General features: G+C 34.8%; 1 protein-coding gene across 1 annotated transcript; it reads left to right on the top strand.

The window, feature by feature from the left end:
* Positions 1-1,184: 1,184 nt before the first annotated feature.
* LOC128239171 (glutamine-dependent NAD(+) synthetase-like) lies at positions 1,185-21,711 on the top strand. The gene is made up of 19 exons (XM_052955674.1): positions 1,185-1,324; positions 2,040-2,100; positions 3,236-3,352; positions 6,917-6,970; positions 8,609-8,750; positions 9,527-9,615; positions 11,509-11,626; positions 11,940-12,071; positions 13,085-13,159; positions 13,967-14,088; positions 14,669-14,820; positions 15,061-15,229; positions 15,784-15,919; positions 16,139-16,245; positions 16,507-16,638; positions 17,273-17,342; positions 17,905-18,030; positions 18,957-19,133; positions 19,814-21,711. The coding sequence occupies exons 1-19, from the start codon at positions 1,231-1,233 to the stop codon at positions 20,168-20,170; spliced, it is 2,430 nt and encodes an 809-aa protein (XP_052811634.1). The 5' UTR covers positions 1,185-1,230; the 3' UTR covers positions 20,171-21,711.
* Positions 21,712-27,030: the final 5,319 nt, after the last annotated feature.

Here is a 27,030-nt window from a genome sequence, read left to right as displayed (position 1 = left end):
GTAGCAGTCTAAGCTATCGGATCATTTTGAACTGTTGTCCGTATTTTTTTTACATTTTGATGTTTCAGCGTATCACGTCACATTTTGTTCAATAGTTTACTAAGGTATAAATTTGGAATAAGATTTTAGGAACTATATATTGTATTTGATTTTTAATAATGTTTTCTTTGCTTATTCCTCAAGTTAGTACTAGGAAGCTTGCGTTATCAAACTCTTTAATCACACATTTTTAAACCTTTTATTTACGATTTTTTTATATAACTGCCTAAGTGTTGAATGGAATTTAAACCTACAACTTTCATGCCAACACAGTGAAAATACTGTTGTGTTTGGAAAGGGAATACCATACACATGAACATCGACCACACAACTGATTATACTTATTATAACCTCCTCCTCGGACCAATAACAAATCCTACTCCCAGATACCACCTCCACAGCTGGTAAAATTTCAAAACCGAAAAAAATAAGTTCCTTTTTTTTCCAAATGCAATTGTTCACAGTTTTCGTCACGTTGTGAAAGATGAAAAGTAATTTACGTTGTATCGATCCCGTAAGCAACCACAAATAAAAGTTTTCAGAAGTTCAACGGACCATGAAGTACATATATACACAGTATTATATACGTTTCATTATTTTACCCACTATCTTAAGAACTTCTTGACGGACAATTATTATGGACCCCAAACGAAACAAAACAGCAAATATGATCACTTCGGTGTGTATCAAAATGATTTATTCAAGAAAACTATTAAGTTCTTTGGGATTTTCTTTAGAAAAAATCAAATCAAATTTTATTTTCAGTCGGTATGACATAACAGAGTAAACATAAGCTATGAATAGCTATTGACCGACTGCAATTTCATTTTTAATGATTTTTTATTAAGTTATCTTTAAGTTTTATCCCCCCCCCCCCCTCCCTCCACTCCCCAAAAACAAACACACACACAAAATTTCTTCTCTTTTATAAAATCTAAACATGTTTTTTTTATTTTAAATATGTTGTTTTGTTTTCTTACATCTATTGTAATCCTTTTATTTCCCGGTCATTCACACCTACTCAATCACGGCCGATGGCTACTATATAATTTTGTAAACAGAGACCGGTGGGGACCGCGAAATAGTATCGCCTATTTTACTCTTGCCGTTTTGACTTTCGTCAATTGTACTTACTCAAAATTGTTGCAAAATTGTTGACAGTTTGGAGTGAGTCTGGTGCAATTCAGTCGCATGAAAAAAATGGGTCGTAAAGTTACATTAGCAACATGTACTTTGAACCAATGGGCAATGGATTTCGAAGGAAATCTATCCAGAATCCTTCAGAGTAATGTCATTTTATTTTTTACTTATTGTTACAGCTGGTTTTGGTTTCGTACACATGCTTGATAAATGTGAAAGTAACATCAGTAAACTTCATGTATATAGACAGATAAGTGTTCAAACTAATGTTCCAGTCTGTGTTTTTGCTTCTAATTTTTAACTGTATCTTGGTTGTTTCACTGAACAGTTGCGTTTGATACAAATATTGACGACAAAATGTGACTTGACTAAAATAATATATCGCAGTCTTTGTTGTTGTAACTGGGTTGCCCGAAGCCCAGGACAAGTAAATACTGTTTCGGGCAAGTCAAAATTCCCAGGTGGTTGCCCGAACTGGCAAGTGCATTATCCGAAATTTATATCCCTCTGTTTTTATAATTACTTCAGCAACAATTCACAAATCCTGATTGAACATTAATATTATATTGAAAATTGGGTTTCTTACATGAACATTAATATTATATTGAAAATTGGGTTTCTTACATTTACGCATGAATTGGTTATTTTTGGCTAGTAAAACTGTTTTTGGGCAAGTGGTTTTCTTCAATTACTTGCCTGAAAGGACCAGTGCTGAAAAAAAATTAAGGCAAAGACTGATATCGCTTAAAAACTGTAGACACTTCTAGGCAATTTCAGTGTCTTTAGACTTCAGGCTGTGCTACACAAACTATGTTTAGGATATCTGTTAAGAAAATAATCAATAATTCATTACATTTTAGGTTTCCAAGAAGCTAAGGCATTAGGAGCAAAGTACAGGATGGGACCTGAGCTTGAGATTTGGTATGTATTTGAACCTAACATCACCAAAACATTTAATCACATTATTATCTATTTGTTCACTCAATTAAAGATACTTTACTTAGCGAAACTTACTCATCAATTAGTTGAGAAAAGCACAATCACAATGCAATTCACACTGAAGAGACAGTCAGTCTTCGAAATAAGGTTTTTGAATGAACAAACCAACTTCATACACTAGTGCTTGGTGTCAGCCTGTTTCACCAAGGCATTTTTAAAGTGCATACCAGTCGGCGAGTAGTTCTCGGACACTAGTAGTTCTCGGACACTCACAATTTTTGCCTTATTTTGGTAGTTATATTTCAAGCACCTGATTTAAATCAATCAGGTGTTTGAAAAGTTTCAGCAGGTACCAATTCTTTTCATTAGGTCAGGATTATAAGACAATAAATTACAAAACTTTCCAGTTGTTTACAAAGTCACATTTCACCTCAGCTGGGAATCACAATTGTAGTGCGCAAAAAGCACAACTTAAAGTACGGGCTACAGTTAGGTTAACAAATTGTTCGGTAAACGTTCTTTTTTTGTCGCAGACGACCATCTGCATTTACGAAAATATTCATGCTTAGTAGTGTGTGTACATTACACATGTGCTAAAAATAGATACCATTTATGTCATTTTAATGGGCTTCATGTTATATGTAATATGTGTACAATTAGATTTTTTATTTTTTAATGAAAAATAATAGATATACATTACCTACTGGTTACAAAATTCAACTTTTAAATATATTTAAAAAAAAATTCACTTCAGCGCATGTTTCCCGGTTTTATTGATCATTTAAGGGAGTGTCCGAGAACTACTTCTGTCGAACTGAAATTTAACCCCTTTTGAGCACCACATTCGGAGCCCATGAGAATGGATTTAAGTTGAATAATTTCACTTGATTTTGCATTATTTCAACAGAAGAAGAGCTGAAGTTTGTTATATACATTGGAATGTCATATATCTCTTTAAAATAAGGATATTTTATCGATAAAACCTCGAAAAGTGTCCGAGAACTACTCACCTACTGGTATACGAAATCATGTGCATTCTTCTTTTGGAGCTTTTGTATTTTTTTTCCAATTATTGTTAATATGCCCCTCTCATTAGTCATTTGTTTCTCTTGTTCAGTGGGTATGGTTGTAACGACCATTTCCATGAGAGTGACACATTCCTCCACTCCTGGCAGGTGCTTGCCGAGTTGATTCACGCTCCAGAGTGTCAGGACATCATAGCTGATGTTGGCATGTAAGTGGAAATAGTCAATAGTTTAAAAAAAAGAAGATACTTTTCTTATTCAAATAATGAATATTATTTATTTTTGGTAAATTCACACTCTTTTGACGTCATAACTGTAATTGTTTGGCTCTGAATCTTTTATATATTAATAGGGCCCTGAACAACTTTGCAGGTGCCCTATAGTAATCGCCCTGTCCCTCTGTACCACCACCTTATGTCTATGGGATTTATTGATGTTCAGTTTTAGGGCTTTTTATGTTTAGTTGTCTATGCTGAAAGCTCATTAAAACACTGCTTAGGCATAAAATAAAAATGTTTGGTTAGGGTTACATCCTTTTCAGAAATAGGTAGGGTAGGTACATGTAGGTTTTTTGTTTTTTATTAGGCTTTATATAAGAATGTCATTTTCATCATTGGATAATGGTGCTAAAGTTATCTTCTGTATAAGCATTTAAAGTTTTCAACTACAAAGTGGAAAGCAATTAAAAAAAAATTATTTAGTTTTTCATTTTTTTCAAACTGTAGGGTCTGCGACTTTTCCGTAGGTTAACCCGAACCAAATGTATTTTTTTTAGGCCTTATGAGCTATTTTTTAAAGAAAAAAGGTCCAACCATAAATAATGTTGTTACATCCGTTCCATTTTTTTTATTTCATTATTTTAAAACTGTTTAAGATGTCAACTTCAAACCTTGTAAGTTTGCTTAAAGTAACAATTTGCTCTTTTGTGAAAGGTATGCAACTCCAACTTAAATATTGTCCAGTTTATAGCCCTTTGCATACTTTCAACGAAATTCAGGAATTTAACCTGTTTTTCGCAGAACTTGAAATGTTTAGAAGAAATTGTTATGCAACTTAAACAATAAAATAAATATGGTAATGTGGACATGTGTGAAGTACAAGAACCATAACCCAGTGGGCAGTGACCCATTGTCCTTAAATTATCTCCCTTGTTTTGATTTTGTTTTTACTTAAATTAGCACAAAAATGTCAAGATACTGAAAATAGAATGGAAATCCAAGAAGTTATAAAGGCATCACATGTTAGACTTGTGCACAATACAAGAACCATACAGTTATTGCCCACTGTTCCTTAATTGTCTCCCTTGAAATTAACTGTTTTATCAAATGGATTCATGTTTTATGAGGTTATTATAATGATTTTAACCCAATTACTTTCACTAAAATCAGATTTTGAATTATACTGATCCCAACAATTCATTTAAAATTATTTATAACTTAAAGCTTCACCCTAGCAGATTTGACAATTTATTTCATTTTTGGTCTCATTTTCAGCTGATTTAGCTTTTAGGCATCAGTGTTTTTAAAAGTCACAATAGGATACACATTATAAAGCAGTTCTCAATTGTTTGGAAAACTGCCGAAATTCATTTTTCTTAAAGCTGCGCTCTCACAGATATACTGTTTTACGACTTTTTTATTTTTTGTCTTGGAAAGAGCAATTTTTGCATAAATATCTGCAAACCAATGATAAAAGATGGCTGACAAAAGATCAGATCGCAATTTTTCATATTTCCGTTTGAAAATTATTGTTTTATGGCTTAAACCGTTACTACTTTCAGAAAAATGCATAAAACATCATTTTTTAATCTTAAATATAAAAATCTGCGATCTACTTTTTGATCAGCAGTCTTATATAACTGGTTTCCATGCATTTTCGCGTAAATTGTCTCATTCCAAGACAAAAAATTAAAAGTTGTTAAAACATTCAATCTGTGAGAGTGCAGCTTTAAAGCATTAGTAACGCTTCTTGCCATCACAGCAATCACATCTCTGGCTTTAAATCTAAAGACCTTAGTTCCTGTTAATGTCTGAAGCGTATACGTAACCACTGAAAAAATACTTTTTCCGCTATATTTTCAAATATCAAAATAGGGCTATGGTATAAAACATCACATAACTTTTTTTATTGTTAAAATCAATTTAGTTTGTATTGAAAAGTTACATGTACATTGTTCAAATGAATAATATATTAACTAACAAGTGCGTGACAATTATTTTGATCTTCTTTAACAACACAGAACTTTGTCCACATAAGAACAGTTCTTCTTTGGGTTTGTCATCAACAATACAACCATTAAACTGACATTTTATTACTATGACCTTGATTTTTTTGTCAATAAGACCCTGAAATAAATTGAAGATGAATGTTTAATATATAATATACTCAATATCTGGCTTGTGAAATATTTTTCATTGTTTTATTTATTACCATACACATTTTGGCTTATTTTTACATGTTGTTAAAGCTGCACTCTCACAGATTGAATGTTTTGACAACTTTTTTTTATTTTTTGTCTTGGAACGAGCCATTTTTTGCAAAAATCCATGGAAACAAGTGATAGTAGACTGCTGACAAAAAAATAAATAGCAGATTTTTATATTGCAGTTCAAAAATTAATGTTTTATGCAGTTTTCTTAAACCGTTAGTAACAGTTTAAGCCATTAAACATTAATTTTCGAACGGAAATATGCAAATCTGCGATCTGATCTTTTGTCAGCAATCTTTTATCATTGGTTTGCAGATATTTACGCAAAAAATTGCTCTTTCCAAGACAAAAAAGTTGTAAAAACTGTAAATCTGTGAGAGTGCAGCTTTAATAAACTTATGATATGATAACATTAAAGAAGTTTGAAGCATTTCATAAAATTGCTTTAGTTAAGTAGATACAGTGTTCTCCCACCTCAGATAAGTAGATCCAATAATTTAACCATGCTAGAAATTCTTATCTTGCCCACGGGCAAGATAAAATGCCCGGTTCGAACTCCTTTTTAATGGTCATCACATTGTAATTACCTCCCTTGTTGAAGACTGTCATCTGTAGCATCGTGGAAACCTTGTCTTGTGGCAATATTTAAAACGATAAATAATTATTTCTCGCTTCAAATGTCACCATAAAACAGTTTTCACGCACCTTTCAAGAAATAATGCTTCACTCTCCTTAAAATAATTTAAAGAGCGATCTGAGTATTAACATAATCTGAATCACTACGCGCATATCCATGACAACCACAAATTATTGCATATCCATACCCAATTATTTTCACTAAGCACAATAGAGTTCCAGCAAAAAATACATTTTTACTTAATTTTGTTTAACTGAGGTGGGAGAAAAAGCATCTACCATACCTGTTCGTGTAAGAAAGGTTCATCCCGACCCTCATGCATGGTGTTTTGCGGAAACTTGGTGAACCTCGTTTCCGCAAAACACCCTATGCTTGGGTCGGAATGAACCTACCGGTATCTTATACTCTCAGCCATGGAAGATACTTATAGTCAACAAACCAGACTAGTCAAGTGGGTTTTCCCCACAACATGAGAGTCTTATAACCTTATTAACAACAATGTCAACATCTTTGAAGACCACACTCTTGCATAAATCATGTAAATAGGAGTTATTTATATAATGTGGTTATAACTTTCACGATTGTTGTAAAATATGTAAGTTCAGTTTTAGTTCTATGTAGATGATGGTGGTCAGCTTCTTAACCCAGTGTAAGGATGCATTGTGCATGTCCAAATTAATAAATGTACTTTTTTATTGCATATTTCAGGCCTGTGATGCACAAGAATGTGGCGTACAACTGTCGAGTCATCTTCCTTAACAAGTGGGTCCATGCTTCAAGTTGTTTTATCTATCTGTGTTAATCTTGTACTGATTTTTCTACTCTTGACATTAATAGTCTTGATGTATTACTATGCACACACTGTATCTTCTTACGTGTGATAATGAAATGAAGCAATGTGTACATGCTTTATTGATTTGTTCATCATGTTTTTTTCAAGAAAACAACCCACTATCTGAGAGTAGCATATAAGTGCCCCTTTTTCCTAGGCAAGGACCTGAATCAAACTATCAATATCCTCTTGAAAAAACAGAATAAGTTAACAAATAGAAAAAAGGCCGGAAAGTATAAGCCTTATTCTTAGAAAGTCCAATAGATGCAACAGTTTCTTTTTTATGCAGATTTCTATGCAATATAGCATTATCTGCAAGGCAGCAAAATTCAACATGGCGCTCTGAGCTAAAACACTGTTGCATAGGATTAGATTGTTAAGTGCTCAATAGAAAACAGCCTGAGCAATTAACTCCTTCGTAAGTTGTCTGCTGAATAAAGTGATTTGTTTGGAATAAATTCATAATCAATCTTTTAAAAGAAAATTCATAATCTGATTAGGCTTCCCAGTGCTTGTGTACATGTTTCAGCAACTTGGGCAAATGCATTCCAAAGACAATCCTGTTCATTTCAATGTATGGTTTGCTTGTTTAATGTTTTATTTGAAATGTAGTACTGAAGGCTAATTTCTTTGAAGGCTGATTTCAAGTATTATCAAGTTCTCTGGATGTTATTGACTGGTTATAAAGATAAGCCTATACAGGGTAGTTTCAGCAATAAAAAGTATTGACCAGTCTGGTGTGAGAGATAAGAATTGTGCCACATTTACTGTCAACAAATTCTGATCAATTAAATCAATATTCCTTGAATTGGTTAAGTTCTTGTTAAAACTTTTATTGACTGTTAATGAAATGAATTATTTGTTTTATATGACTGCAATTGTATACTTGATGCCAAAAAGGTTTTACAAGGATTCATCTGAATTATTTTTATTGTTATTTTGTATATGAACATGAGTGCTTTGCATATTTTGTAATTTAAGAAATGAAATTATCTACAATGTTTTGTTTGCAAGACATTAAAGCCTTTTGCTAGGATACTTATGAAATTCAAGCAATATTTAAAAATAAAAATATTCAAAGTATTGCATTGGCGGGAAAGTCAGCATAACAGTTTGGTGAAAAACAAATGTTTGTATTGTAATTAAATGAAACTTGTATTTACATGTACTTGTGAGAGTGAGTTGTTCCCCCTAAATGTACAGGGAAATGCTTGCTGGAATTCATCAAAGACTGTTTGCTTTTATTCAAAATGAAACTTTACCCATGCCCTTATAAATAACAAAACTCTTAATCAGTGATATATATGAGGACTAGCATGTGACTCTGATGAAATTCACATATTTTACAGATTATCTCTTAAAACTTAAAAATATAAGGCCAAAAGACCATTAGGATAACCTCCTTTGTTTATTTTAAAAAAAATAAGTCCCAAAGCATATTAAGTGTCAGTCAAGTGACTGCAAAAAGTAAGCAAGTGACAACCCTGCTTTAAAAATAGTTAATTACTGGTACTGTCATTCTTGTATAAACATTACACATCTATATGTTTTTGGTGACATGCTTGCAGGAAGATACTCCTTATCCGGCCCAAGATGATCCTGTGCAATGACTTTAACTACCGGGAATCTCGCTGGTTCACTGCTTGGAAGAGGGTGAGAGAAACAGAGGAGTTTTACCTGCCAAGGATGATCCAGGACATCACACTACAGGTAGAACAGTAGGCAGTTCACTGTAAAATACTTAAAAGTACATACATTCCTGCTAGTTCACGGCCTTGAAGAGAGAGGGAGGGAGAGGGAATACTATCTGCCCAGGATGATTCAGAAAGTAACACTCAGGGTAGAGCAGTATGCAGTTAACTGTAAAATATTTAAAATTGCATTCATGCCTGCCATCTGTCATTTTTGGGGTTAGGTAGTCCCAGGCATTGCACAGGTCTATGAAAACAACTATCTGCCAAATAACTTGAGATCTTGACGCTGTGTAGTTAGTTTGTCCTTGACCAGCAAATGACCCGTATTGATTGTTTTGGGGGTCAGTTAGTCTAGGGTCAAGATCATATTCATCATTTTTGTGAAAAGTTTGTCCGCACAGATACTAAGAGCCATATGACACTGTGTATGAAGATTGACCTTGCCCTTAAGGTCAGTTGATAAAATAGCTAGTTCATAGACATCATATTTGTGAAAGGTTTTACTGGACAAATACTTAAGAAAGGTATATAGCATGACATATGATCAGTAAATGACCCCTTGTGATTTTGGAGGTCAATGTCTTTGTCCTGAAGTTTGTGAGAACATAGCTCAGTAATTCAAAACCACCTAATTACCAGAGCTTTATATTCAGATACTTACCTTATAACGTCAAAGGCAATGCATTTATTCATAGAATACTAACATTATCTTGCACAATCGCATTTCTGACAAAGCAGCTCTCATGGTTCATCATACATTAGAAACATCTGGGACTTTTTTATTACCTTCAGTTGAAAGTGCCATTTGGAGATGCAGTGATATCAACCCTGGACACCTGTATAGGCTCTGAGATCTGTGAGGAGCTGTGGAACCTACAGAGGTACAACTGTATATTTTGAAATAACATTTTTTGCTGTCACAATGTCTGAATAAATGTAAAATATTTTTTTTAGTGAGCTATACTTAAAATCTATTTTACAAATAAAAATTACATTTTTATGCCCCCGAAGGTGGGCATATTAAAATCGCACCGTCCGTCCGTCCGTCCGTCTGTCCGGCTCTATAACTTTCCCTTGTATGGACAGATTTTAAAATAACTTGCCACATGTGTTCCACATACCAAGACAACGTGTGGCGTGCAAGACTCGTGTCCCTACCTCAAAGGTCAAGGTCACACTTAGTGTTTATTCACAATGGAGTGCTGCATATAAGGACATAGAGTATAGGTTGTCGTGTCCGGGCTGTAACTTTCTCTTGTATGGACAGATTTTAAAATAACTTGCCACATGTGTTCCACATACCAAGACGACGTGTCGCGTGCAAGACCCGTGTCCCTACCTCAAAGGTCAAGGTCACACTTAGTGTTTATTTACAATGGAGTGCTGCATATAAGGACATAGAGTATAGGTTGTCGTGTCCGGGCTGTAACTTTCCCTTGTATGGACAGATTTTAAAATAACTTGCCACATGTGTTCCACATACAAAGACGACGTGTCGCGTGCAAGACCCGTGTCCCTACCTCAAAGGTCAAGGTCACACTTAGTGTTTAATCACAATGGAGTGCTGCATATAAGGACATAGAGTATAGGTTGTCGTGTCTGGGCTGTAACTTTCCCTTGTATGGACAGATTTTAAAATAACTTGGCAAATGTGTTCCACATACCAAGACGACGTGTCGCGTGCAAGACCTGTGTCCCTACCTCAAAGGTCAAGGTCACACTTAGTGTTTATTCACAATGGAGTGCTGCATATAAGGACATAGAGTAAAGGTTGTTGTGTCTGGGCTGTAACTTTCCCTTGTATTGACAGATTTTAAAATAACTTGGCAAATGTGTTCCACATACCAAGACGACGTGTCACGTGCAAGACCTGTGTCCCTACCTCAAAAGTCAAGGTCACACTTAGTGTTTATTCACAATGGAGTGCTGCATATAAGGATATAGAGTATAGGTTGTCGTGTCCGGGCTGTAACTTTCTCTTGTATGGACAGATTTTACAATAACTTGCCACATGTGTTCCACATACCAAGACGCCGTGTCGCGTGCAAGACCCGTGTCCCTACCTCAAAGGTCAAGGTCACACTTAGTGTTTATTTACAATGGAGTGCTGCATATAAGGACATAGAGTATAGGTTGTCGTGTCCGGGCTGTAACTTTCTCTTGTATGGACAGATTTTAAAATAACTTGCCACATGTGTTTCACATACCAAGACGACGTGTCGCGTGCAAGACCCGTGTCCCTACCTCTAAGGTGAAAGATACACTAAGTGTTTATTCACAAGGGAATTCTGAATATAAGGACATAACAGTGTAGGTTGTCAAGTATGGGTGGTATTTTTTTATGTTCAGAGGCAATTTAAAATGACTTGCCATATGTATTTGACACGTAAAGGCAAGATCAACTTTTCATGTACTGACCTTGTTCGTAGGTCAATGTCACATTCGGGGGCATTCGTCACATACTGTGACAGCTCTTGTTTTAAGCTTCATTTCTCAGGATGAAAGCTATTATTTAAGTATTACTCCAGATAATGTTATGTAGAGTAGGGTCCCGATGATGAAAACATTATAAACTTGCATTTTTGTTTTCAATTTGAACAAAAGTAATGGTATTTCATTTACTTAAAGAGCTGAAAGAGGCATATTTTGAAGATATATGCGTATGGTTAAAATTTTCAAAATATTCCTCTGTTCGTAAAACAGATGAAAATAATTTTAATGTCATAAAGGAACATCTTTCAGATGAAAATATTTAATTAACATTTTAACCACAGTCGTCACATAGATATGGCACTTGATGGTGTTGAAATCTTCACAAATGGAAGTGGCAGTCACCATGAACTGAGGAAGGCATATGTTAGAGTTGACCTCATCAAATCTGGAACAATGAAGGTACGCCAGTTCAACGGATTACTGATTATTGTAAAACCTGTACTAAGCCGTCAAACTGTTATCACTGTATACAGTGCTCTAATTCATCTTACTCCTTCAAATTGTATGCATGAATATAATAAGAAACGGCTTTTGTAAATACTTGTTCCAATACTGTACCTCTTTAAAACTGTATGTTTTTATTTCCAGGTCACCAGCTCTTTGTTATTTCATAATTGTTTGTTATTCATGGTCAAATCGGGCCAGACCAGTAAATTGTCAGTTTTTAGAAGCACTAATATAAATGTGTCTCATAGCAGGTTATTTATTCCAGTGTGGGGGCTGCTACGTGTTCTCAAACCTGATGGGCTGTGATGGGGAACGAGTTTGTTACGATGGCTGCTCTGTGATTGCAGTTAACGGGCAGATCGTTGCTCAGGGGCCACAGTTCACACTCAAGGATGTGGTAATATATAATTATTGTATTTCATTAAGAGTAGTATAACATCACACACAATAAAGCAGACCCGAATTCCTTAAAAGTTCTTCCGCATAGCAAGCTAATGTAGCTTATTCCATTAAGCCATAATTCTTACTCAATCTTGATTTTACTTATTATTAAAGTAAATAATTTGTTTATCATGTTTTTAAAAAAGGCAATTTCTGTTAAAAGTCCAAAACTGTTATGAACGTAAATGTTACGCAATGTTATGAACGTAAATGTTATCAATGTTATGAACGTAAATGTTATCAATGTTATGAACGTAAATGTTATCAATGTTAAATGTTATCAATGTTATGAACGTAAATGTTATCAATGTTATGAACGTAAATGTTACGCAATGTTATGAACGTAAATGTTATCAATGTTATGAACATATATGTTACGCAATGTTATGAACGTAAATGTTACGCAATGTTATGAACGTAAATGTTACGCAATGTTATGAACGTAAATGTTACGCAATGTTATGAACGTAAATGGTACGCAATGTTATGAACGTAAATGTTACGCAATGTTATGAACGTAATTGTTACGCAATGTTATGAACGTAAATGTTACGCAATGTTATGAACGTAAATGTTACGCAATGTTATGAACGTAAATGTTACGCAATGTTATGAACGTAAATGTTACGCAAATTGATGTACAGAAGTAAAATAGTGAGCTTAGCTTAATCCTATTATAAAAGACTTAAAGATGCTTCGATAAATTGGGGCTGGGTCTGTCATGTTTGCTCTTTAATCACCAACAGTATCAGATTGTCAGTCAGGGGCTGCAGTTAACTCACAATAAAATGAAGTTATCTTTTATGAATGTATTTCATTTACAGTTAAAGCATGTTGAAATTACAATGACTTTGAAGGTAATGAAGTTAAGGTAGTGGTATCTCTGTTCTGTTTGCTTTCTGGTCTTAAAATAGAAGTTATTAGGAAATGTACATGTACTTTAACATCCATAATGTTTGTATTTTTCAGACCGTCAATGTGGCAACTATCGATCTAGAAGACATTAGAGCTTACAGAAACTCTGTCAGAAGCTACTGTGAGCAGGTACCAGAATAGAATGTTAACATTTTTATAAATTTAGATAATAGCATTGAAATGCTTTTATAGGGACTAGACATCAGATTGTCCCAAGGTACAGTAAGTCCTATAAACAAGCCTAGAATTGTCAATATGAGCTAGTATGAGGCTGATAATACATCACTTTACATGATTAAAGAATATTTTGTGAGCTGAGTTTACCCGTTTAAAAATAGCGCATTACGATTTCCCAGGTTTTACTGTGTATATTTAGCATGTGAAAGTCACATGATTTGAACAGTTACATATACCAATTCTATTTTTAAATATACTGGTATTTATGTGGTAAACAAACCCTAGTAAATATCGAATTTGAAAAAAAAAATGGAATAACTACAGAAGATACCTGTGTCATTAGTGATGTGATTCAACAGTAAGTAAGATTCAATGCGGTATCAATTTTATGTAAGTTTTTGACAATTTTCTTTTTTTGTTGCAATTGTATCATCTGGTGTCTAAGCCCTTTAAAAATCTGACAATTTTCAAGCATTATCATTCTAACTATCATCAGACTCTTGTTGTTGGAAAAAATGTAATCTTTATAAATTCTTATTTGGCTGATGTAATACTCATATGTTGCTTTCAAATTTGTGATTAATTGGTTTATTTCATTTTGTCTTTGAATTTCATTTTAGTCACCAAAAAGCTACACTTTCATAGGAATGAAATTAGGGCTAAATATAATTTGTGTTTGTTCGAACAATGGAACAAAGGTCTCTTATTCCATCTTATTATTGTATACTTCATCTAGTCATACATGTTTTATCATTTCAGAACTCCAGGGCCCCTGCCTTTCCACGGATTCATGTGGACTACGCATTGTCAGGGGATGATTATTTCCTCCCCGTCTCACAGCCATTCGAATTCAAGTACATACCTGCAGAAGAAGAAATATGGTAACGAGAAGGACATTCTTGGTATTTTATCATTCATCTTCATTAATAAACTAGATTTCTGTGAACCTGGTGTGTTGTCTGTTTGGAGTGCAAAGGACACCATGATCTTTGCATTTGGCCTACAGACTCCAAAACCAATAGGTTTCATCTCCTGACCATGTGTATACCTAGTTTAAAGGCTTTAGAACAAGTAATGTTAAAGGTTTTGATATATTAAAGTATCGCGCCAATGACAGCTCTATGGACTAGGTTGTTCACGCCATTGACAAAAGCCAGACTTAGTACACAGATACATTGTTTCAAACGATAGAGATGCTATTAAAGAATAGATGAAGGTTACAGGTCAGTCGCTTATAAGGCAATGGCATTGCAATTGTGAATTTAGTTGAGATTCTTTTGTGTGATAGAGTGGTAAAATTCTTTGCTATGCTCCGGGAATATCCTGGCCTCAATCTCTCAAACAATCTTAATTCTCATATACCTGGATCAAGCTTAGCATACTGTTTCTGTTTTTATTTTGTAAAAATTGTGAATTTATGTAAGTGTGTACTCTAGTTTAATGACTATTTTATCTTGCTAGCCTGGGCCCGGCATTATGGCTATGGGACTACCTGAGGCGGAGTGGCCAGGGCGGTTTCTTCTTGCCACTAAGTGGTGGCATAGACAGCTCCAGTGTTGCCTGCATTGTACACTCGATGTGTCATCTGGTGTGTGAGGCCGTCAAAAACGGAGGTACTTAGACTCAGTGTTTTTAATTTCAGAAAGAGAAACTCAGACTGTATGATTTTGACATAAACTGTTAAAATATAGGTGTTTTAATATACAATGAGATGGTTTCAGTTTAAAGTTAAACAAAACAATAAGAGGCCCCGAAAGTGGAGATGTTATTTTTCTTGTTCTTTTGTCTTGTTTATTTGCTAGTATTATTTTTTTAGGCAGACATTCATTGTTTAAGTAATGTTAACTTTGCAGATGTCCATGTGTTGTCGGACATCCGGCGTACCGTGAGTGACCCCACATACTATCCAACTGACCCCCAGGAGATGGCCGGACGGGTTCTGACAACCTGCTACATGGGAACAGAGAACTCATCTGCGGAGACGAAGGCCAGGGCAGCTGAACTGGCCAGCCAGATTGGAAGGTTAGGGGTGAATTGTAGAACTGATAGTGTATGTACATGTAGTAACATTTTTAGTATGTCTGTTAGTTGAAGATTAAAAGTTGTGGTATTGTGATAGTCTTGGTGTCTTCGGTATCGTTTGTCAAAAAACATTAACCTTGGCCATAACTTAATTACCGTTTAGAATATTCAAATAAAACTTGGTACACATGTTGCTAGAGACATTACATACATGTTAGGCAAGGCCTATATTTTCTCCATTAGTTATGCCCCTTGTTTGAATGAAAAAAACAACAACAAACGGTGGCTTTCACTTCACAGCTTTTGTTTGTTAAGCCTGTCTGTACTCAACATAGCTGTTCAACACAGTTAGCAGTTTCTGTTGACAAACATTGCTAATGGTTTTTATACCAGGGAAGTAAATTTATTCATTTACAGTAGCTCAAAAGGGCTTTTTAGCTGCAGCCTTTATGTGCCCAATCATTATCCTGGGAATGCCATAAGATATAACCATTTTATCACAATGGAAGAGAAATAATTTTGTATTAACCATTTACATGTGATGGCTTTTCCAGTTTCCACTTGTCAATCGGTATAGACACAGCAGTTGCTGGAGTCCTGGGAGTGTTCTCAGCTGCCATGAAGCTGGTGCCCAAATTTAAGGTCCATGGAGGCGGGATGAGAGAAAACCTTGCCCTTCAAAATGTACAGGTAAGGTAAATCATGCCAACCTTAATAATTGATGCTTTTTCTGTTACAAAAAGATACCCCTTAATTTGACAGTTTGTATCCCATTAAAACTGATGATTTGTCACTTATTATGATTTTTAGACATGTAATGTTATGTATTACTAAACAGAATTAGAAATTTCAATTTAAACTATGCACAGCAGTGTAGGAATGAAAAACTGTGTTAGGTTTGTATTTCAGGCTCGTGTTCGTATGGTGCTGGCATACCTGTTTGCCCAGCTGTCACTGTGGGCGCGTGGCCGACCTGGCGGACTTCTGGTGCTTGGCTCAGCAAATGTTGATGAAGCGTAAGTGTTATAGAAACTTGGAAGGTACATTCACAATTATGGTTAATGTGGTCTACCTAGTGTTGACATATTTGTATCTACATTCTTTGTGAAACAGATGAATAGGAAATTTCAGCAAGATTTAACAAGATATTTACAGCAGAAGATGATTCAAGTTTGAAACAGTGAAATATCAATTTTATTTCACTGTTAAATCTCCATAAACCACATAAGCATATAAAATTTATTACAAACTCCTTTGTGATATTAAACTCATTTCAGTCTAAGGGGTTACATGACCAAGTACGACTGTTCAAGTGCCGATGTGAATCCTATAGGTGGAATCAGCAAGACCGATTTGAGGTCGTTCATACGTTTCTGCATCCAGCGATTTAAAATCACTGCTCTTGAGGGGTTAGTATCTAAGTGTGTGTACTTTCTCAGTTGATTTAATTCTCTATTGATTTTTGTTTTTGTATTATTTGCAATTACACCATAAGGCTACATGTTATTAGTGATCACATGGTGTAGATCTGGAAACTTTTTTTCCTTTGGGCTTTTGACCATAACTAAAAAAAACAAAAACATATTAAAATATAATTTAATGCATGCTGCCAATGACATTGTTGCACAACACGTCATTCTGTTTATAGGTTTGCAGCAGAAATGTAAGTTACCCTCAGAGGCTGTTTCAATAAAGACCGTAAGGCTTAAGATGGTAAATTTCCAGGCGTAACCTTGTTTTATGCATGAACTGCATTTCAATAAATATATAAGAACTCTTATGGCATATATTTTACCCTTAAATTTACCAGAACACTCTTAAGCAGATAAGACATAAATATGTTATCGAAACAGGCCCCAGGTAACTGTTAACCCTTGAGTATGATAATTTTAACAGATATCCCATGCCTTCAGGATCTACAGTGTCTCACCCACAGTTTTGATATGACAATGTTCTCCGATTACCTCCATATTTTCAGGATCTACAGTGTCTCACCCACTGTTCGTATATGACAATTTTCACCAATTACCTCCAATTTTTCAGGATTTACAGTGCCCCACCCACCGCTGAGCTTGAGCCCCTCAGGGAAGGCCAACTAGCACAAACTGATGAGGTACGCAAATTAAAATTGTATATATTATGTGCATGGGTTTTATATTACTTTTCCATTTAAGCTTGTTACAAATTGTCACTTAATTTCTGTATGTTGTCTTAATTCATTAGCTTCAGGAAATCCATATAACTTCTCTGCAACAGCTCACCTAGGTTTTCTAGGAAACCAATAGTAAAGTTGTTTTCCATCGTTTTAAGTTAGAGTTATGCCACTAGGGTCATAAGGCATAAAAAAATCAAAGACACTAGTCTCAGAGCATTCTAGTAAATTTTCATGTCTGCCCCAATGAATTTTGGAAGCATATTATTTTTGCCTTCTTTGTTACTCGGTTGGTCGGTCGATCAATTGGTCGGTCACTTGGTTTCGGTCAAATAACTTATGAATGCTAAAACCCAGGAATTTCCTTGGTATACAAGTTTGTCATGACAACTAGATGACCCCTATTGATTTTGAGATCAGTAGGTCAAAAGTTCATTCAGGTTGGTCATGACCAATTGGTTACCCCTTTTTCAAAAAAGCAATCTCTAGTTTGAATCAAACATCCTATTCTTCCATTGTGCAGGAGGACATGGGGATGACGTACGATGAGCTGTCTGTGTATGGCAAGCTGAGAAAACAGAAAGGCTGTGGCCCATACAGCATGTTCACCAAGCTTCTACACACATGGAACTGGCTTACACCTGAACAGGTATGTTACAAGTTGAAGCCCAGAATAAAGAATATTCTGGTTTTCCCAAGGGAATTCTCAGGTACAAATAAAATTGTAGCATTTTAAAATACACACGTTACTTTGGAAATGATAAAGTCATTGATCTGTTACAAGTATTTCAATTACTCGAATTTCACCTTTTTATTTGTACTCGCATTTGCAAACTTAGTTATGTGAATTCTGAGCTACATCTTTTATTACCCTGCCATTGTCTGTCCGTTGATCCATCTCTTCTAGTGTCATTTTTCGGTCCGTGCCATATCTCCTATAACCTTCGAAAAATATTAATAAAACCTTTTGGTTACATTTTACTCATCAAGTAAAACATACAGATCGCATGTTACAATTTTGAAGGTCACATAGATAGATTGAGCTGTTTTCGAAAGCCTTGCAAGTCAAACAAGGCAACATATTGACCTTATGTTAAAACCTGTCTGATCACAAAACTTTGGGTTTTGGCTGAGCATATCATGTTGCATATTCTCAGCCATATTTTATGGTAAGATATAAAACATGGATTGCTTTGCATTTGTATTATTTCAGTTATACATGTCCATTAGACTTTTATTAGATATCATCAGCAAATTATAAAACTGTTTCATCATCATCATCATCATCATCATCATCATCATCATCATCATCATCATCAGCTTTGATGTGCAAAATCATTAACATTTGCCATCACTCAGAAACTGTTCAAGATATTCAACTGAAACTTTGTACAAATGTCGTCCAAGATAGTATGCTCATGTACAGCAAAGCTCATTTATGGAATAAATGATTGTTGAGTTATGCCCCTTGTTCAAATGAAAAAAACAACAACAGACAAGCATTGTTGTCAGCTCCTTGGCACTCTTGTTAATATGCAAGACGCATGTCATGTCTTATAACATCAACATTTTCAGGTGGCAGATAAGGTAAAACACTTCTTCCGGTGTTACGCCATGAATCGTCACAAGATGACAACACTGACACCGAGCTACCACGCAGAGATGTACAGCCCTGATGACAACAGGTTCGACCACCGACAGTTCCTTTACAACGTCTCCTGGCCCTGGCAGTTCAACTGTATCGACACTCAGGTGAGTCAAGTGTCATAAAGTTGTGTTTTTGGATGTGTTGTTGTTGTTAGCTCTACATAGCCAATGGCCAGAAAAGCTCTACATAGCCAATGGCCAGAAAAGCTCTACATAGCCAATGGCCAGAAAAGCTCTACATAGCCAATGGCCAGAAAAGCTCTACATAGCCAATGGCCAGAAAAGCTCTACATAGCCAATGGCCAGAAAAGCTTATGCCATGGCGCAGTGTCCGTTGTCAATGTGTCTGTAAACAGTTGCTTGTGAATGAGATTAAGTCTTGATTTTTGATTGTATCTTAATAAAAGTTATACAGTAGTTAGATATCCATGATAGCTCAGTTCTTTTCTTAAACCAGCCAGATCTGTCCATGCATGACTGGATTATGGCCGTTGAAATTATCAAAATTGCTATTGTAGCCAAGTTAAAAATTTCAGTCTATTAGAAACAACCTGTACCCAGAGAGTGCAGTTTGTTTTCTCCATTGTTTCATAAAAGAAGTGTTTTTATTGTTATAGTACTGCTGGTGTCGGCACTGGTGGCTTAATCATAAAAAAAAAGCTAGGCCCATACGTATGGCTTAAATTTGATGTATCAAGAATTATTTAATACATTTTTCATATAAATTATCTTTACATCTGTGTTTGAATCTCTGCAATAACGGGTACATGTACAATCCATTATAGGTAAAAAGACTTCAAAAGGCTGGCATCACAAACCATGAACAAGGGACATCACAATCAGCTAAAAATCAGCAGGGAACCATTACTAACAACAGCTCAGGTACCAACAACTCACACACTGGAAACCAATCCTCATTTACACCGGGAGTCATGGTTGCCTTAGCAACAGAAGAGGAGGCAGTCAACACAAGGGCTACTGGTTGGTCAGCTGCACCAATAAGTGGTCATCTGCTGGACAAAATATCTGCCCATGGCCCTGGGCAGACAGTTTCAATGCAAATGGATGTAAGTGGGTCAGATGTTGAACATAAACTTAAGAGGCCAAAGCTTTCGGCATCTTTGGTATCCAGTGAGGTATAGACTTCTTGTTTTTCTGCAAGTATTTAGTTAAATTTATGGAGAGAAATTATGATTTTACATTTTTACAGACGACAGGGTGTTTTACACTATTCTTATTGCTGATGGTAAAAAAGACTTTTGTAGACATACATGTGTTGATGTTGTATACCATGTTTGCTACAGTTATTAGGGTTTTATAATTAAACAATTTTGTACTTTTTGAAGTGAACATTTACATAAAATTGTTACCAATATTTTGTGGTCATTTCCACAGCTAGCTGCCAAATTTTGCACATATGATTTGACTTGTGACAGTTAATTAATTTTTAATCAGGTTTTCAACAAAAACCAGGTTATTAGAATTGGGATGTTGTTAGGTGGCTCGGCGGGATGGCGTCAAACATTGGTTTTCGCCCAATAACTAAGGCTAGCATTGATGGCTAGTAATGAAAGTTGTTGTGTATGAGCTTATGTGAAAAGCTAGGTTTGGAATGCTTTTGAGGGGGGTTGGGTCATGCTAGGTCACTATAGCTTAAAATAGAAAAATGGTGTCTGCCCAATAACTTCATTAAGAATTGATTGATAGTGATAGTTGGTGTGTAGGTAGCAGGGGTCAAGGTAACTAAAAATAGAAAAATGGTTTTCACCTAATTACTTGTGGCTACTACTTTTTCCTAACTCATACAAGAAATTAATTGGCTATAATTTCTGATTTCCCATATTAAAACCTGGTTTTGTCACATTGCAGTGTTTCTAGTTTGAGGTTAAAATGTTTACAAAAAATAATTAATTATGTTGTCCTCCCAGATTCCCCCCTCCCCTCTGTATTCTTGAAAATTATTGTGTTGCTTGTACCTCCAATGGCATTTCATCTGCACTCAACAAACTCCATATGAATATGTTGGTCATCATGGAGAGTTTGTGTACCTGCCATTTTTTTGACATTCAATTTAATCTAACAATAATTCTGACCACTGACTAAGTAAAACCTGATCCCATTTAACCATTCCTATGTCCAGACTTCATATTCATCACTTGTGTAATAGCTCTAGTGTTTGGCTTTTTGCCAGTATTGTTTTGCAATGTCGTAAGATTTAACAAGCATTATTCAATTGTATATTGTAACAAATAAATGTGATGACAATATATCTGGGCTGACTTTCATTAAAGTTTTATTTAATGTTCTTAGAATAATTTCAAGTGTTCAAGTAAATCTGCAATAAAAGCATACCTTGTGTATTGCAGATGATACCAGTATAGGGTCCTATTATGTACTATGATGAAATGTTATAAAATACCAATTTTCATACCATTTATGTTTTGTGGTGTCTGATAGTCAGCTCTAGTACACACATTGTAGTTTCCATTTTAAAATTTCTGTTACTTATCAAGAACTAATAAATTTTATGCCATTTTTGACAACTGTTAAATATGAGTGATATATTTTTACTGCTGTGGTAGATATGCAAAATATTTTTATTATGATTTTACATTTGTTAATTTTGTAGAAATTTATTGTAAACAATGATCACTATTGTTTTAATAAACTGTAGTAAATTGCAGTTATTTTTTGTTATTTATCAATATGTTTTAAGTTGGGAAAAAAATGCAATTCGTTGTGAGTGTATCCGTATAACATTTTAGTTTGCTCCGTACTAAGTAGATCTGAAAGAAAATTGATCAATTTTGGTCAAATCTGCTCATCAAGACAATTTTCAGAACTTGAAAAAAACCTGGCAAGGTCAAGGTCACAATATGAGGTCATGGGCTTAAGCATTGATTTTTTGTATGCTCAATATTTCCATTACCTATTTTGAAGTTTTCAATAAAACTTCGGTTACCTTAACAAATTGAGGTCACAGCTTTAGCCTTTAATTTTCTTGAACCTCAACAGATGAATGTCAAGGTCACAGTGCCTTTTTAGCTCACCTGAGCACAAAGTGCTCAAGGTGAGCTTTTGTGATCGGTCTATGTCTGTCGTCCGTCTTCAACAATTGGTTATAATCATCTTCTTCTCCTAAACCGCTTGGACAATTTTGATGAAACTTCATAGGTATGATCCTTGGTTGGTGCTTTTTCAAAATTGTTTAAAGAAATTAATTCCATGCAGAACTCTGGTTGCCATGGCAACCTTAAGGAAAATGTCAACAATTAGTTATAATCATCTTCTTCCCCTAAACCGCTTTGACAATTTTGATGAAACTTCATAGGAACGATCCTTGGTTAGTGCTTTTTCAAAATTGTTGTAGAAATTAATTCCATGCAAAACTCTGGTTGCCACGGCAACCTAAAGGAAAATGTCAACAATTAGTTATAATCATCTTCTTCTCCTAAACCACTTGGACAATTTTGATGAAACTTCATAGGAATGATCCTTGGTTGGTGCTTTTTCAAAATTGTTCAAAGAAATTAATTCCATGCAGAACTCTGGTTGCCATGGCAACCTGAAGGAAAAATTACAAAACTTTTTTGGCAGATACTATGAAGCCTAGTGCTTAAATATTTGGTGTGTAACATTGTCGATTGGATATCTACCATGTTTATTCAAATTATGCCCCTGGAGAAAAATTGGCCTCAGCCAGTGGGCTACAAGTTCATTATAAATACACTTTGTTAAAATCTGATAGTTATGTAAAGTTTTTTCTTGAAGCAAGGGCAGCAAATCTTGCTATATGGTCGCCCTTATTGTTGGAGATTCCATTACTTTCTATTTTTAGTAAAAAGGGAATATATTTTAAATTTTATTAAGTCTTCAACATAGTCACTTCTGAAGTAATTATTGTTCTTTTTTCAGGTTCATAGATTCAAATAATTATTATACACTTTATTTTTTAGAAGAAATTTCATTTTTACTTAATAATAAATTTAATAATCAGACTTTTCCATTGAACTTCATGTAGATTATTGTTCATGCAGATGCTATATATTGTATCGAAATAAATAGAGGATATTTGTTTATTTCAGTGTAAGATCGTATTTTATTTCACGAGTGTCATAGAAAAACATATTTTCACGAGTCGTTTTTTATTGCAAAGCTTTATGAACAGTAAAAAATGAAGTATTATTAGTGCACAAATGTTCCAAAAAATAATGAAAACACTTTTTATTTTAACCAAATTACTACGCCGCTATTTATAGAATGAAAATTTGGAAGGTCAAATGTGTTAGCAAAACAAATGTAGATACTCATTGGATTTTAACCATCCTTCTTAGTTTTAAGACTGCATATACGCGTGTTTTTATAGTAAGTTAATATACAGTCATCTTACTGTCAGAGACCAGTCTGTTTCGCTTTAAAATGTTTGTTTTCCAGAAGAGTAAATGCCACGCTAGTTTGTTGACACATTTTGAGATGTGGGTGGGGTAAAAAATATCGGATCTATCTGTAAATTGTTGTGTGAATTCTCCAGGAAGCTCATTTTACGTACTACAACGGTTAACAGTTCAAAATACATTTGATCGATGCTATAAAATTTTATTTATGTTCGAACAGTTGTTTTTGTCTGTAATTTGTTTGGAATGAAAGCAAATGTTCGAACATTCAGCTTCAAACTATCAAAGATCAGTAAAATGTTTGATAAACGGGATAACCGGTAATAAACGGTAAGTTGTTAATTTCCAATTATATATTTATTTAAATTTATAAAATATTTCTTTATTTTTTTTTAACCTTTTTTGACATAATTTACTGAAGTCCAGTGTTCTGTTTTGACCAAGGCAAGTACATGTAACAACAAAGGATTTTAAAAGTAGTTCTGAAAATTGATATTTTCACTCCTTATTTTGCAGTGAAAATATCAAATTGATATTTTCACTGTTGTTATTTCACTGTTAAAACCCCATATTTCATCATAAAGCATGAAAGATATATCTTCTGTGTGGATAGTGTTATTCACTTATAATTTATATAAAGATTTTTTTTATTATTAACATTAGAAGGTATGTGATGTTGTCCTAGATGGGTCAATGTGATAATATTTGGTGGGGTGACTTTCAGCTCAAAAGGCCACTATTAAAAGGGTTAACCCGGACCCCCCTTTGCTACAATTCATGTTATATACCAAAATGACCGGGAAGGTCTGAAGTTTATCAGACTGCCGGCATAAATTAGCATAAATGGCGGCAAGCCGAGAAAATCCAAGATGGCCGACAAAGATGGCCGCCAAAATCTGAAAATCAAATTTGCTCTTTTTTGCTTTGTTAATCGACCTTTTCATCTCGTTTCAACATTATTTTTCACCTAAACTGTAAGAATGATCATATTTTATGCTTTTTAGTGATGACATAGGGGGAAAAAGGGGAAAATATAACTTTTATACAAAAAATATATTTAAAAAATGTCCAAATTTTGCAAGGCAGTGTGGAATTTTAACATATATATTTTGAATAAATGCATCCAGTAACCTTTTCTTGTATTATAAGATAACTTTTATTATTTATACATAAATAAATATGTTTTTATATGAGTTTTAACCATTTTTATCCAACCAAAAGCTGTTTCATGTGGGTGGGGTAAATTGAAGTGGTTCTGAAAACCGGACCAAAAATTGAGAATTTTCTTAAAGTTTCATTATGAGGAAAAAACTGCTAGGTTGCATGCAACTGACACCTGCAATTATGTTGTATCAAAGCATGATTATCAGGGTGGTAAGCATAAATTTGAATAAACAGTGGCGAGCTAAAATTATCCAAAATGGCTGACCTTTAGGTTGAATTCCTGGCAACATGGACAATTTTTCATGATTATATTTATAATAGTATTAAAAAGTGTATAAGTAGATGAAAGTTTATTAATGAACAAATAACAAAATAGTGATATTTAAACAATTATATCATCTTTCAAAATGAATTAACTTTTTTTTTCCGTTTCCGGTCAGTGTAATGGTTTAGTCACACCTTTGTTCGAGGGACATTTTTGCAAATTATTCAGTGAAACTTAGTTACGGGACTATTCAGAGCTTATACGAGTGTGCGTGAATGTATCATGGACTAAATTGTGCTAAGAGGTGACTTCCTTTTTGCTTTTTTGACTTAGATACAACGTTTATTTAATATCTACCTGTGTCACGCTTCACGGGTTTGTAAACATTCTGTTTGCACCTGGTATTTCGGTTAAAGCACGAGAACTCATACCTGCCACGCTTCATGTGTCTGTATCTACGCTGCGCGACAAAAGTAGTGTTCCTATCATGAGCCACACCCCTAGCAATTGTGACAAAAAACGTGAAGCTTCATCACCACTAGATTTAGTTGATATTAAAAAGTCACGAATATTGTCTTCTGACTCTACCTCCTCAATTATGGCTGAAAATGTTGAAATTACGTTAAACGACATCCAGATTATGAAAATAGCAGAAGTTTTGCAAGCCACATTTGAGTCGAAGTTAACCGACATGGTGACTGCCGTCGTATCTAAAGTGCTTGGAGATGTCGACAGTAAGATATCGGCGCTTCAGCACGATAATGCTTCACTTAATGATAGAATCGCGCAACTTGAGCGTCGGATTGACATCCTAGAAAAACAGGACGATACCAACAATCAGTACAGTAGACGGAATTGTTTACGGGTCTCTGGCATCAAGGAGGAGCAAGGCGAGTCTATGGATGCAATATTCAAGTGTCTGTCAACCGAGATCAAAGTTGACATTGATATTCACGACATTGACAACATGCACCGTCTTGGCAAACCAAAATCTTCCTCTGAGAAGTCCTCCCCTGGCCAGTCGACTAGTTCCAACAAGCAGCTTAACTCACGTCCAAGAGACATTATCATTAAGTTCACATCGTACCGAGCTAGGCAAGTTGTCTTCACTCATCGTTCTCAACTGAAACACTCGAAAATCCTTGAGCGTGTGTTCATTAACGAGGAACTTACCAAAACACGTGGTGAAGTATATTACCATGCAAGACGTCTTGTGAAGAACAAACGGGTCCAGTCTGCCTGGACATCCAATGGCGTTATTCTGATTAAGGACAACTCCGACAAAGTGCATAGATGCGAGTCGATGGGCGAATTAGCCAAATTTAATTAGTAGACGTAACTTTCTGCTCCGCAGTTTACATAAAATTGTAACGCTTCGATTCCCAAGTGTTTATACGGATAGACTATTCACACCAGCGTCGATAGCATACTTGTGTTTATATTGACTAAATAATTTACCCACTGTTTAACGATATAAGCAACGTTGTATTAAATAAAGTTGAAATACTCTAATCGAACAATTAACATATTACTAGTCTGATGCTGTCATGTTTGTTTATAGCGATAAAGCATTATTGAACATTTATAAGGATGTAAGCAATACCGACAATGTGTCTTTATTGTATAATCGAACATTATACAGCGACTTAAAACAAACAAACGATCCTTAAAAATTACTACAATAAATTAAATATTATTTTTCAACATTATTTAAGAAGTAATCTAATGCACATGACTTTGTAAACAGATAATCTCGTGTGTGTGCGTGCGTGCGTGCATGCGTGCGTGCGTGTGTGTGCGCGCGCGCGCGTGTGGGTGCGTGCGTGCATGCGTGTGCGTGTGTGTCTGTGTGCCTAATCTTTTTTATCTGACTATATCCTGTAATTGTTACTTAAGCTTGATGTTGCTGTGAGTCGCTGCTGTATTTATTTGTTCAGTCTCATAATTGGTACATAGATAAAAGTGTAGCCTTAATTATTATTATTATTATTTCTACTTTATTGATTATTTGTTTGTTTGTTTATTTAGCTAAAGGTACACATATGATGTTCATTACTTTTTATTTCTCTTTTACGTCGATTTGTAAGCATTTTGATACTTGTTTTCTTTCTAGACAAAGGTGTTTTTTTTTTTTGTTTGTTTGTTTGTTTTTTAATATATAATAATAAAACCGTTGTAA

The sequence above is a fragment of the Mya arenaria genome, chromosome 6, assembly GCF_026914265.1.
Source record: "Mya arenaria isolate MELC-2E11 chromosome 6, ASM2691426v1".
NCBI lineage: Eukaryota > Metazoa > Mollusca > Bivalvia > Myida > Myidae > Mya > Mya arenaria.
This window is presented reverse-complemented; position numbering and strand designations above follow the sequence as displayed.

Coding starts and splice junctions, on each gene's coding strand:
- LOC128239171 (XM_052955674.1), top strand. CDS start 1,231: ATGAAAAAAATGGGTCGTAAAGTTACATTAGCAACATGTACTTTGAAC. Junction 3,353..6,916: donor ATCATAGCTGATGTTGGCAT/GTAAGTGGAAAT, acceptor TGCATATTTCAG/GCCTGTGATGCACAAGAATG. Junction 19,134..19,813: donor TCAACTGTATCGACACTCAG/GTGAGTCAAGTG, acceptor AATCCATTATAG/GTAAAAAGACTTCAAAAGGC.